The following is a 14,856-nucleotide window of genomic DNA, read 5'->3' as shown; positions in this document are numbered from 1 at the left end:
TACCCCATAGTGGTATTACCATTACTTCACCCTGCTACTGTCTCTAATGGGCTAAACATAATGTAATCTGTGTTTTTGTATTCCAGGTCCTCTTACACTGTGCACTAATTTCTCTGCTATGTAACTGTTATTTGTTGTATTGCATGCTATATGCCTGGTTTGCAAGCAGGTAGCAGTGGATATATGGCAGAGAGATCTTTAGACTAAATTAAACTTACCATTTCATTCTCCCTCATTTTGGCAGAAGTGGGCTAGTTCTGAATTTCACCAAAGGAGGGATGGCAGGAAGCATTAAGTCAGTTGTTCTAAGCTATCGTTGAAGGAAGCAGACATGTCAAGATATAGCAGTGAGGGGAAGGTCCCCCTCCTAATTGCAAATTTTTATTGCAACTTTTCCATGCAAAAGGCTACACTAATAAGCTTGTCACAAGACTTATAGTCTAATATTCAGAACACTGTGAAACCAATAGATGTCGCTATTGAGTTATAAACAGCACCATCTATTGGTTTCATAGTCTTCTGACAAAACTATTAGTCTACTCTTGTCATAAGACTGTGAAACCAATAGATGGTGCTGATCATAACTCAATAGCTTTTTTTTCATAGTCTTATGACAGCTGAAAAACAAGGCAGATTCAGCTCATTTGCATGTCTTTCCCATATGTATAGAAAGGTTACTGAATATTATGTTAGGACAATAAGATTTTTTTTTGTCGCTCTAATGATATTGATCTAGGTGTGCAGGTCCACCCAAGCCACCCAACAGAGGCAAAATAACTTTGCGGTTTACTGGTTCTTAGTCAGATGAGAGCTGGTTTGGAATATCTCATAGTGCACAAGGCTGCCATTGTAATGTATGATGGCTGTTATCTGTCTCATGGCTAGATTAATGGCTTGCACATACCTGGCTTTTGGCATATAGCCTTTGTGTGGTTGTCTATTGTATGTCGTACATAATAGGAGTCTAAGATGCATCCAGCTATCCTCTTAATGCTGTTTCCAAATCATTTTGATGGGACTTGCATTAATTTCTAACCTTTTTTTGAAACCAGACACCCTCTTTTCTTTAGAGCAGGGGGTGCCTGGTTTGATGCTCGGGTCTCCCATTGATTTTCATTGTATTAAATTGTACTTGAGCACCCAAAGTATTCGGCCAAGCATAGCGATGCTCAAGCCGAACAGCAGTGCTCGCTCAACACTAGTCCTGAACTTTAGACACATCATAAAAAGTAAAATCTTTCAAAGAAGACCCAGGTCTGGTAAGCAGCTAGTGGCCTATATCAGACAAGGATGGACAACATTCTTCTCCCAAAACTCCAGTAATTAGTCTCCTCACTTCATGGATTTTTTTTACAGACTGTTGATAAAAGAAGAGGTGGTGCTACCCAATTGTAGATATGTACCTATCCAAACTTTTTTGAGATGTGTTACTGCTTGGGATGAGCAAATTGAGCTTCAAATCCAAGATCCAAAGTCGATTTGTTACAAAACTTTGTTTTAATGCAGTACGGAGACCTGTCCAAAGTTGCACAAGATTTTGGTGGATAATTTCAGGCTTTGATTCTACAAATGTAAAAACATTGTAATACAGGAGGTACCGAGGTGCCAGTCAGTACCGAAGTCGACTTTGGATTTCTGTTTTAAAATGTTTTTAAAGTCGTTGAATCAAAGCTCAATGTTATTCACCGAAGTCTCACACGACTTTCGATTTAATGAATTTTGCCTCCACAAAGCACAAACATTTCTTTGCTGTATGGAGTAGTATAGTTACTACTATCAAGTTCTAAATGAGCAAGTGTATTATTATTCTTTCATAATATGGTAAAATGTCTCATTTTCAACATGAACTATTGCGGCTATAATATGGGTTTATGAGTTTTGCAAATCATTGCAATCTTTTCTTTATCTACATGTACTTTCATTTTAACCTGTTCCCCAACTTTTTTTTGAATTTTTGTCAGAAAATGTATGGCATTTCCTGATGAACCCTAAATAAAAACTGTATTTAGAAGTATTTAATGATTGCTAGAAAATTAACTATACCTTAAAAAAAATATATATTTTTTAAAACTATAAGCGTAAAAATGGAAAAATAAGGTGAAAAATAAATTAAAAAAACAGGCTCTAACTACTACTGAAAAATGTCTAAACTGTATTCAGTCCTGAAAATTTAAAGTAACTAGAACATAAAATGGTTATTTTAGTAATTATGTTAGTAATTCTTCATTATTAATCACTCATACAGTAAATTAAATACATATATGCAGTACAGTAGGTTACTTATCTAAAGCATAAAGACATACGTAGGACTGCACATAGGAAGTATTTACTTGATTTGATACATGTTGCCCATTCCCAGCTCAGCCTACACCCCAATCAACTATATGTCCTTCAAGTCATACACATATGCTGTCTGAAACTAAACCTGGAAAAATTGATTTGCTTGCCCTTTTGAAAATTAGATTTCTTTCTGAGAAGAGGCAAGAGAGTGTTTGATTTATGCAGCCTTATGATAATTAAAAGAGCACTAACCATTTTCCCTTGATTGAAATTGGAGAAATAATGATCTCTAAAATACTGCCTTCAGAGTGTGAGAGAATTGAGTATCATTAGAACCACTGGTCCAATGGAAGAGCATGTCAGTGTTCAGCCAGTCAGTGGAAAGAAGCAGATGTCTATTATGGTTTACCACACACCATGGGCACTCGGAGCGTTCAGTGTCTTCCCTCCAGAAATAACTTACACAATGGAGTTTTTATCTCTTTGTATTATTTTTTTCTTGTCTATCTCATGTATAATGTAATATTGTATAAAATGGTTTCCATACCTTACCTTTGGTGAAGCTTAAAGGGGTTATCCAAGACCTATAATGCCCCCCATATGCCCCTCACACAGATAGTACTTACCTCGCTCCCCACGTCGTTTCTGATGTCGACACAGCCACTGCTACATCTCCCCGTCGCGCAGATGAAAACATGCTGCGACAGAGGGAGGGGGGTTCAGCCAATAGCAGGCCGTGATGGGAACAAGCCTCTCTAGCATCGTGATGCTAGGGAGGCTCGTTGCCATCAAGGCCTTCTATTGTTTGAACTCCCCTCTCCCTGTTGCCGGATGTTTTCATCCGCACACCAGGGTGATGCAGCGGCGGCCTTGCTGGCATTAGAAGCAATGCGGGTGCCGGGGAGCGAGGTATGTACTATCTGTGTTAGGGGCCTGGACATATGGGGGGGGGGGGGGGGGGCATTATAGGCCTTGGATAACTCCTTTAAAGGGAATATTGCAAGTTATATGAAATTATCCATGTAGGATAACTAATTGATCAGTGTGGATCTGATTGTTGGGACTTTCACTAATCATGAAAATGGTGCATGGGGACCTACAGGGCCCCTAGAAATGAATAAAGTGGCATGTTAATCATGCACTCTTCCATGCTATTCATCTCATTAGGACTGCCGGAAATATCCAATCACTGTATTTAGCTATCTGCAGCACGACCATAGAGAATGAATAGAGCAGCATAGTGATTGACATTCTGCTTTATTCATGGGAAATAAGGTCCCCATTTTCATGATCGGTGGTGGTCTCATCCATTGGACCCTAACCAAACTAATAGCTATCACTAGCGATGAGCAAATTTCTTGAAAAATCAAAAATCGAAATAGAAAGTGCTCCAATTGCCCTGAAATGTTATGGATGACATTCTGGGGATTCCTATGACTGCATGCAACTCTTCTGAAGCTCCTTAATACCAATATATCATTAGTAATCTTAAAGGGACAGCAACACAATGCTATGGTTAAACACATGGCTGTTGTGGCAAGAAACAGTCTCTTCGAAAAATGTTATGTAAAAAAATAAAAATAACATTTTCACTATATAAAGTCAGGTCCATAAATATTGGGACATTAATACAATTCTAACATGTTTGGCTCTATACACCACCACAATGTATTTGAAATTAAACAAACAAGATGTGCTTTAACTGCAGAGTGTCAGCTTTAATTTGAGGGTATTTACAGTCAAATCACATAAACTGTGTAGGAATTACATCAGTTTGCATATGTGCCCCCCTTGTTAAGGGACCAAAAGTAATTGGACAATTGGCTTCTCAGCTGTTCCATGGCCAGGTGTGTTATTCCCTCATTATTCCAATTACAATGAGCATATAAAAGGTCCAGAGTTCATTTCAAGTGTGCTATTTGCATTTGGAGTCTGTTGCTGTCAACTCTCAAGATGAGATCCAAAGAGCTGTCACTATCAGTGAAGCAAGCCATCATTAGGCTGCAAAAAAAAACAAAACAAAAAACATCAGAGAGATAGCAAAAACATTAGGCATGTCCAAAACCACTGTTTGGAACATTCTTAAAAAAAAAAAGGAATGCATCGGTAAGCTCAGCAACACTAAGAGACCCGGAAGACCATGGAAAACAACTGTGGTGGATGATCGAATAATTCTTTCCCTGGTGAAGAAAACACCCTTCACGACAGTTGGCCAGATCAAGAACACTCTCCAGATGGTAGGTGTATGTGTGTCAAAGTCAGCAATCAAGAGAAGACTTCACCAGAGTGAATACAGAGGGTTCACCACAAGATGTAAACCAGTGGTGAGCCTCAAAAACAGGAAGGCCAGATTAGAGTTTGCCAAAGGACATCTAAAAAAGCCCTCACAGTTCTTGAACAACATCCTTTGGACAGATGAAACCAAGATCAACTTGTACCAGAGTGATGGGAAGAAAAGAATATGGAAAAGGAAAGGAACTGCTCATGATCCTAAGCATACCATCTCATCAGGGAAGCATGGTGGTGGTAGTGTCATGACGTGGACATGTATGGCTATCAATGGAACTGGTTCTCTTGTATTTATTGTGACTGCTGACAAAGTAGTTAATCACTAAGCACATTTCTTTGCAAAACTCAGCGAAGCACTCGAAATAGAATTTTTGTAAACTTCGCTCATCACTACTGACATACAATAAGTCTAAGTATAACAGAACAAGTATTAGGTATTAATAGTGCGGCAGGTCCACTAAATAAACATGCCTATGTATTAGACTGCTTGTTGAGACTGAATCTGACGCATAATAACTCTACTGTATGTATAACAGAGCAGATTAAGTATTAATGGAGTAGGTGAACTTAATAAATGCGCCTATATATTAGACCGCCTTTTGACACTGAGTCTGACGCACACTAAGTCTATGTACAATATAACAGAACAGATTATTAATGGCGCAGAATATGAACTAGATAAATGTTTGTATATATTAGCCCGCCAGTTGACAATAAGTCTATGTATAACAGAACAGATTAAGTATGAATGGTGCAGCAAACGTTACTTTTATTTTTGTAACACATTTAGCCGCCATTTTAGGGGATAAAAATTATTAGTTACCACAAAGCGCAAGGAAATTTGATTTCTTTGCAATTCCAGTTCAGATGCTTTCATTTGCTAATTTCATTTGACGTTTGTGTGTGTCAATAAAAGATATCAACAGTATCCCCCATAACAGTGACCTCTATAGCACCCTACCCCTTTAGCAGTAAACTCCACAGTCCCCCACCCCATAACACTGACCCCCCCCCACAGTGCCCCGCCACTTTAAAATGGGACCTCCACAGCAGCCATCCCCTTAACTTTGACCTTTACAGCAGCCAGCCCCTTTAATAATGAGTTTCACAGCACCCCACTCCCTTGACAGTGACCTCCTTAGGGGCCCTCCCCCTTAACAGTGATCTCCACAGTACCCCACTGCTTTAACATTGACCTCACAGTACCCTACTGCCTTAACAGTGACCTCTACAGCAGTTGCCCCTTAAATAGTAGCCCCTGCCCCCTTAACAGTGACCTCCACAGTGTCCGCCCTTTTAACAGGGCCTTCCACAGCGCCCTGCCCCTTTAACAGCAACATCCACAGTGCCCTCCTCTTTAACAGTGACTTCCACAGCGCCCGCCCCTTTTAACAGTGCCCTCCACAGGTTTCATGTTTACCTGCAGTATTCCTTATGTGTGAAAACAGTCTTATTTAAGTTTAATAAGCAATATAAAAAAAAGATATTGGGAAGTGTACAACAGAGTCAGCAAGCAGCCATAGTTTATCATATAAAAGGAGGTGCCCCATTCTGATATTTTAGCAGGAAGTGTTTGGCTCAGGCATACTTTAGGTAGCCCTACTAGTTGCTTAGGTGTAGACCTAAAAGATTTTCTGTTTCATAGAGCTCATTTTGTAATACTTCATTTTACAATGTTCTGAATATATAGAGGGGGTAGGGGGGCTGTTTAGGACCTTTATCTGTTAGCCAGAGTGAAAGCATCTATAAAGTGCATCTTTCACTATGGAGGACAGACTACCCAACATGTCCATACATTGCACTAGCAAACCATTGAATACCATTGATACAGTAACTATGAAAAGCTTTATTTTTCCTATGATGATGTTATAGGGTGACCAATCACTTAAGTTGGATCCCCCCACAGATTATAGCTGATCATTGGGAGTCTCTGTGATTTATCCCCACATAACCCTTATTACCATATGCAAGGTGGACATCCCAGTTAATGCACTCATGTTTTTGATCATAGGACTATGTGATGTTTTTGAGATATATGAATAGTAAGTGGCACTGTGAGTGTGGAGCACCATGGGTGTCTCTCCCAGGCTATGCCGTCCTATATGTTGGAAAACAACATGAAAAGCATCTATTGCATTGCAAACAGCAAGCCCGCAAGTGGTTCCCTAGCAAGTTTCCCTTTTATATCTAACTGTTGTATTCTGGGTCTTTGATTATATTTTTGAATGCAACATAAAAGTGTATTATTTAACTAAATTGGACAAAAACAATGTAATTGATATAGGGAAGATACAGTGATAGCTAAACAAGAACTATAATACATTTTACTCTGCTTTTCTGCCAAGAAACAAATATTAACCTGTGAATGCTTTTAGGCAGGCATATTGTGTGTAGCAATGCATAGCAAATTCGATTTGTGTAGTTGTATCATACAATCTTTCTAGGAGACTTCACAGATGTATGAATATCTTGAAGCACATAATGATATCAGAACAAGACCTCATTGTGTTAATGCTTAATTTTAGAGCAATGAAGACTAATTTTATTATATTCCCTTGTATCTGAGTATTAGCACATCTCAAGTATTTAATTAGCCACACTATGCAAACATCTAACACATTAAATAAACAAGCTCTTGAATCTTTGCCTTTGCTTAAATAGGCAAATAATGTCTGAACATGTGGTGCTTGGCCCATTATTGTTCCCTATTATCAATATACTAGAAAAGAGTGGCTTTTTTTCTTGCACGCCACATAATTAGAACTTCCCTACTACAATACAACTGTTAACAGCGCAGTTATTAGCATTTGATACATGTGTAATCCACACTGCAGACCTACACTACCCATGTAATCACATAATGGGAGATTTATCAAAACTGCTACAATGGGAAACTGGCATAATTGCCCATGGCAACTATATGCCACCTTAAATTTTTCAGGGTGCCTTAGAAAAATTTGATCAATCTGATAGTTTACTAGGGGCAACTAAGTCAGTTTTCCTTTTCAGTAGTTTTGATAAATCCCCCCCCCCACCAAAAACACACACCTAAATCAAATAAAGCTCCTCAAATAGTGGTAACTAATGAAGAAGGGAAAGTGACATCAGAAAATAGCCTACCGTTTAAATTAACTTCTTAGGTTTAATATATTTTGAAAAAAAATGTTGGTGATATGTTTCATTTTTCACCAGTTTACACACTAAACTAATGATTGGTCTCTACAAATTATTTTTCAGCAGTCATCTAATTATCATAACAGGCAGGATAAAAATGACACATACAAGCTATATAGAGAGAACACAGGATCCACCATTCACAATAGGTGATATCACAACGTATCGACTCTCTCCTGACCTCTGCACAGGTCGCAGAGCATGCCTAGAAAACTCTCCAATAGAAATCAATGAGGTCCCCTCCCGACTATAGTGTCTATGGCCCATGATAGCTGCTGTAAAGTATGTCTCTAAATGGCACCAACAACAGCTCTGTCAAGATAGCAAACCCCATAATCATGCTTAGGAATTAGAATAAATTTACAATGAAAATTAAATAAATAAATAAAGGATATGTGTCAATATCTAGTTTGAATTCATAGGAAAAATAATATGACACATTCTCTTTACAAACATAACCTCGGAAGTAATATCATTACATCTTGAAATTACAGCAATGCTTTCTGACATTCATTCTTAAAGTGAAAGATCAACTTCAAATTTTGTTCCTATTATAATGGGCACTTGAAGTGTTAAAAGTGTCACCTACTAGGACCTAGGAACTCCTCCTCAGAGACCCAAGATGAGTATCTGTCTGCTTACATAGCTACTTCCTTGTATACAAGTACAATATCTGGTCAATTAGGCTGATGGTTTCCCTTCCAAAAGGGTTGCCTGATTTAGAAACCCCATGGAGCTCTTAAAGGAGTTCTCCAGGAATTAAGAAAATAAAAATACTTAAATATTACTTTATTATAAATATATTCCCAAATACATTTCATTAGTTATAATGGCTTGTTTTGTCTGGGGAGCAAACATCAGGGGAAACAAAACGGCTGCTGTCCTATTAGTACACACAAAGCCTGTCCTAATAACACAGGAGGACAAGTTACTTCACACCACTGAGCCAAAGAGCTGCTTCATCTTTTCTCTCTGCTTGTCAGGGATTATGATCCTGAATATAACTGATAAGATTTTCAGTGGAATCTCTGTAGGATTGGAGTTCATGAGGAGACATACAGTACTTAGAGGAGGGTGGGGGTGGTAATGAGCAGCATCACATGTATGCAGTCTCCACTATCACAGCCCCATATTACCTGTCCTGTCCTGTACTTCATGTCTCCTCATGAACTCCATCCCTACAGAGATTCAGCTGAAGATGTAGAAAAAAAAGAGTCAGCCTTTGCCAAAAATCTTTGGTGGTAGATTATGTCCTGGGAGAACAAAGCATCAACTTTATAAGACCTGATATTTTTTTTTCCCCATGGGGGAGAAAATCTGAAAACAGCCCCATGCACATTAGCTAGCTACCTGTTCCTGCTAATATCAGTGGGTTAGGCCAACTTTCCTCTTATGTACATGGGGGTCTATACACAGATGCCAATCAATTTCAGTAATTTCTCATTCGGTGCAAAGACGAAGAACTGAACACTTGCTGACCCCACAGAGTACAGATTGCTAGGGATCATAGCACAAGTTCACATTGTGATCAGCTTCCTGGCAGGGGGCCCTTCCAACATAAAGGGATATATACAGACAACCCCTTTGAAGAAAAAAATCAATCTGGCAAATCCTACTGTGTTAAAATACACATGCAGTTCATATTTAACACAAACCCATAGAGAAGCAATGTGAGAAGCATCGCCTCTTTGTAAAGCACATGTATCAGCCTTTATTTCATAGTTTCTTTCTGTATTTTATTGGTCTGTTTCTGTGAAGTTTACTTTATTGTCTAATACTTGCCGTAGGGCTGTTCTATTACAAATGACCTGCATTCCAGTGCAAGAGCATAGGTGGTGGCCGGACTGTTCTTTAATAAGCCAGAAAGTAATCTTCACAATATGATGTCATATCGACAAATAACAAAAGGCAAGGTATATACAGTAAGAAGAAAAGTAACATGTCTTTGAGGAACATAGATATTTTTTTTTCTGTGCCTCTTGAAAGGTTTTGTACAATAGTTTTTGATATTTGTATGTTATAAAATACAGTACTTGAAGAAGGAAATCAAAATTACAAATGCTGTAACATTAGTATATATAAATATGTATATATATATATATATATATATATATATATATATATATTTATTTATATTTGATTCGCCAGAAAGATGGATTTCCTCATGCTTCATGGTAGGGAAATGATTTTCCCTGAATGGCGGTTACAAATTAATAAAAAAAAAATCATACATAGCTGATTAATTTGAGCGCGAAGAGCCAGTCGCCGCCATCTTGATTGAAGATATTAAATGAAATCCCATGTGCAGTGACACCCACTACTTACAAAGAAATATGCTTTATTGACAAAGTAATTTGTTAGAAAGCAAATATTTTTGCTAATTTTGGCGAAACAGCCAAATAGAATTTTCCAATACTTTGTTCATCTCTAATATTTATGTACACAGTCAAGTCAGTTTATTATGACCACTTTCTACTTCCAACGTCGGCAGCACATAGCTCATGAAAAAAGTCACGTGTCATGATCTAGCTTGGAGGGTATATAACGTGTGCAGTAGGCTGTCTGCATACATATACCTCGCTGTTATCATCTGTTTTAAGGGTGATATATCAAAAAGGGACGATTATTGGCGTTTGAGCCAAGGGGTGTAATATGTCTTAAATTGCACAGTTTGTGAACTGTTCGTATGCTGCTGTGGTGAAAGTGTATTGTTAGTGGATAAATGGCACCATTGTAAATAAGCGATGTGAAAACTGCCGAGCACCACTTACCACTGATGTGAGAGGTAAAGATCGGCTATGAAGGTGCACAAGTATGGTCAAGCACACTACAAGACGTCTGGCTAAAACTACAGTTCAGCTAACCCTTCTGTGTATGGAGCTTTGAAGCAGATGAAGTTGCATTGTCAGAAAAGACTTGACTTTTCAAGGCAGTATCAGAATTGGAACTGATTGTCAAAGGGTAACCTTATCTGATGAGACACATTTTCTACTTCATTGAACAGATAGATATTGGTATGTCAGGTGAGAAACATCAGAGAACAAACACTCTGCATCAATCGCTGAAGAATCCAAGCTGGTGGTGGCAGGGTCATGGTCTGGGGGATGTTTTTGTGCCATTTTCTGGGCCTATGCATCAATATGGAAGGCACTCTCAAAAGATTTGGGTATGAATCAATCTTTGTAGATTACGTACACTCATAGGCCTCATGCACACGACCGTTGTTATGGTCTACAGTCGAACATTTTTTGCAGCTTGGGTGCGGACGCATTCACTTCAATGGGGCCGCAAAAGATGCGGACAGCACTCCGTGTGCTGTCCACATCCGTTGTTCGGTTCCATGACCCCGCAAAAAAAAAATTGCATGTCCTATTCTTGTCCGTTTTTTCCTGGGGTGGATGGGATCTTCTAGCAAGACAATGCAACATGTCACATGGCTAGTAGTGTTGAGCGAGCACCAAAGTGCTTGGGTGCTCGAGTAGAACACTTCACAATGCTCGGGTGAGCACCCGAGCACAGTGGAAGTCAATGGGAGAACCCCAGGCACCCCCTGCTCTGAAGAGGGTAGGGTGTAAGGACTCTAGTTCAGCTTAGGAGTCCCTGCTTTGACTCCATATATAGCTATGTCTATATATGGAGTCAGTGCTTGGGGACACCCTAGTGTATTTAAATCAAATTTAGCCTGTATTTCAGAAAAGTTTCTGCTGGAATTCAAACTTACAACCTTCTGTATTAGAGGCAAGGCACTTAACCACTTAGCTATAAAAGCTGCATAGCCATTACAAAAAAAAAAAATGATACTTCTACTGTACTATACTTCTATACAGTAGAAGTCTCATATTTCATTAAAACATTTTTAGTGGTTGGCTATGCAGCTTTACAATGTAGTGGTTAAAGTTCTGGGCTGTGATGCAGAAGATGTGAGTTCAACTCCTGTCCCAAAATTTTTCAGAAACAGAGGTTAAACGTAATTTAAACATATATATATATATATATATATATATATATATATATATACGTTTTTAGCCATAATATATTTACACATTTTATTATATATTTAGAATATATAATATTTTATGGCTAAAACATCAGTAGTATGATTACAACGGGATTTGAACTCTCAGCTCATGCATCACAGCCCAGCACTTTATCCACTAAGTAAAGTAAGAGACTGTAGAGGAATACTAACAACTAACAATAGTAGGAAGAGCATGAACAAGATTTCCAAATACTATTCTGGCCCTCTAATTCCCCAGATGTTAACCCAGTTGAGTATCTGTGGGACCACTTTGATTGTTGTGTTCATTCTATAGATCCTCCCCAACACAACCTCCAGCAGCTGTGGGATGCAGATACCTGTGACAACCTACCATAAGCTTATTGAGTCACTTTCAACCTGTCAGCTGCTGTCCATGCAACACACATATGTTACATTGAATATTAACTGGGGGTCATAATAATGTGACTCAACTGTGTGTGGATAGATAGATAGACTGTATTTAAAGTGAACTGCTGACAATAATAGATTTTAGGCAGTAATGTAGAAAACAACCATGTGAATTTGCATGTACAGCTCCCTGTTTGATGGGATGAATCCCACTGCTCATACGGAGTGCAGACTCCATCTTTAAATATTGCAATTATGAATCTATGGTGTTTGATAATTTTCTACTTTCTTCTGTAGGTGGGAGGTCATACTATGCTGCCAATCCGCTGGATGCCTCCAGAAAGTATAATGTACAGAAAGTTTACTACAGATAGTGATGTGTGGAGCTTTGGAGTTATCCTTTGGGAGATATTTACATATGGAAAGCAGCCATGGTTTCAGCTCTCAAACACAGAGGTATGACAAATGTCACATATTATGCATCATCTGTACAGACTATCCAGGGCAATAATAGACAGCAATGAATCAAGCAGTGTAAAGGCGGGTTTAGACTGCACGATATAACAGCCGATTTATGTTTTTAACCCCTTAAGGACGTTTGTTTTTGCATTTACATTTTTTACTCTCTGCCTTCCTGGAGTGACAACTTTTTTTATTGTTTTATTCACATAGCTGTATAAGGTTTTTTTTGTGGGACAACTTGTACTTTTTAATGGCAGTATGTTGCATACGATGTAGTAGGACACTGGAAAAAAAATAATAATAATAATCCAGTGGGATGGATTTAGAAATTAAATGCAATTCTGCTATTATTTTATATGTTTTATTTTTACAGCATTCCCTATGCGTTAAAACTGACCTGTTATGTTAATTTTCTGTATATGTCTGATTACAGGCATACCACACTTATATCCAGCATTTTCTACATGTTTGCTAAATGTTTTCTACATATTAAAGCCTCCCTGGTGGTTTAATATAGTGGAGGAGTCAATGTCAGTAACCTGTCAATTCTAGCTATGGTACATGCACACTCAAACACATATACCATACAGCCATACAACAAATACAGCTCTGTACATGCACACAACAAATAAAGCACTGCTACGTGCACAAAATAAATACATAACTGACACATACACCAAAAAAACATAGCTCTTTTACATCCACACTCCCCTTTCTGCTATATACACACAAGAACAAACACAATTCTGCCACATGCACTCACACATCCATAGCAGTATAGGGTATGTCTCTAGTAACATAAATAGTGTACATCTTTAATAATAGACATACAGCTTTACTCATTTTCCTGCTCTTCCCATCTGGCCCCGCCCACCAGTGACATCATGGAAGGTCCTCTCAGTATAGAGCTTTCCTCTTGCAGTTTGGGGAGGATGATCAGCCTCCTGTCCTGCCTTCACTGATCTCACACAGATCAGTGATGGGTTGGGAGAGAGCGATGCATATTTCTCTAGCTGATTGGGTATTATTCTATTAGTAATTTGAAAAATAAAAAGGTATCCGCTCACCTATATTTCCCTCAGGATAGGTGCTCCAAACCGAAATTTGAGTCACCCCTCAAAAAGTTTCAGATACATGTGTAAAAAGAATGGATTGGTCACTCTTATATGGAAGTATAGGATGTTTTATTCAATAGGTGTGTTAAAATAGATAAAAGGATAATAAAATAAGCATTAAAAAAAACATATGCAAACTTATTCTATATATTATTCAACATGTATCCTATGTCTATTCTCTATTCAACTGTCATAAATAGATTTGATAGAAAAAACTGCAGCTTTGAGATAAGTTGATTTGACAGAAAAATACTGCAGCTTTAAGATGAGTACTAGTGGTGTCAGATGTCTCCAACTATCTCCACCCAGACTGGTACAGTCTTGGATGTGAAGGATCAGTTTTGTTAGAATGACAAACAGGCACTAGCAGTATCCATCTAATAAATTGACCAGGTATCACATTAGTGGAAATAATATAACATCCAATATGATATAAAAATGCAATTCAACCATACAATAGGCCAGTCTCTGGATGATAGGTCTTTTCTTGTATTTGATGAATATATCCAAGGTCTGTATTTAAACAAAAAGAATTCCAACTCTTTATAAATAAATGGTGGATTGAATCAGCTTTCATCCACTATATTTCCCAGTATTTTAGCGTATGGCTAGATTGCAACGGAAGAAAAAGCTTTCACTAAAGTAACCAGTACAGTTCGTTTGTATCACAGCGTCTGTATCGAGACTAAAGAACTTCAACTGCCAAGGGCTGATACTATATTGCATCCAACTGCTAATTACTATGATGTGTTGGAGTATAGCCGTAATGTGGGATAGTCCTTTAGAGCTCAGAAATAGTCCATTCAGTTGGTATTTAAGAATGTGTTTTTGAATTGTTGTACCCACTATGTGGGCTTACCTTTGCTTGCGCCGTCGGGTGAGTCAGGACTTAATTTCGAGCCCTTTGCTCCGTTGAATCAGCCGGCGTCCCGGCTATGGAGCCGCTCGCGTCCCACGTGTCTCCCGCAGATAGTTCGAATTCAATATGAGGATCGCAGACCTCTCTCTATCGGCGCAGGTAGATGACGTATTGTAGCACTTTAATGCTGAGTTCCAAAGGTTCCTTTTCCTTGCAGTGCACTTGATGAAGAAAGTGGGGTATTCGTCCAAGGGTATGACGCCAGACGCGTTTCGAGGAAACACTTCCCC

At 38.5% G+C, this 14,856-nt stretch overlaps 1 protein-coding gene across 2 annotated transcripts in view; it reads left to right on the top strand.

Moving 5' to 3' along the window:
• Positions 1-14,856, top strand: part of NTRK3 (neurotrophic receptor tyrosine kinase 3) — a 774,406-nt gene that overhangs the window by 752,705 nt on the left and 6,845 nt on the right. For both annotated transcript variants that reach the window (XM_044279460.1, XM_044279461.1), the window contains one exon: positions 12,428-12,586. In XM_044279460.1, coding sequence (XP_044135395.1) covers positions 12,428-12,586 — 159 coding nt within the window. The remainder of the gene's footprint in view (positions 1-12,427; positions 12,587-14,856) is intronic.

The sequence above is a fragment of the Bufo gargarizans genome, chromosome 2 (genome assembly GCF_014858855.1).
Source record: "Bufo gargarizans isolate SCDJY-AF-19 chromosome 2, ASM1485885v1, whole genome shotgun sequence".
NCBI classification, from domain to species: domain Eukaryota; kingdom Metazoa; phylum Chordata; class Amphibia; order Anura; family Bufonidae; genus Bufo; species Bufo gargarizans.
This window is presented reverse-complemented; position numbering and strand designations above follow the sequence as displayed.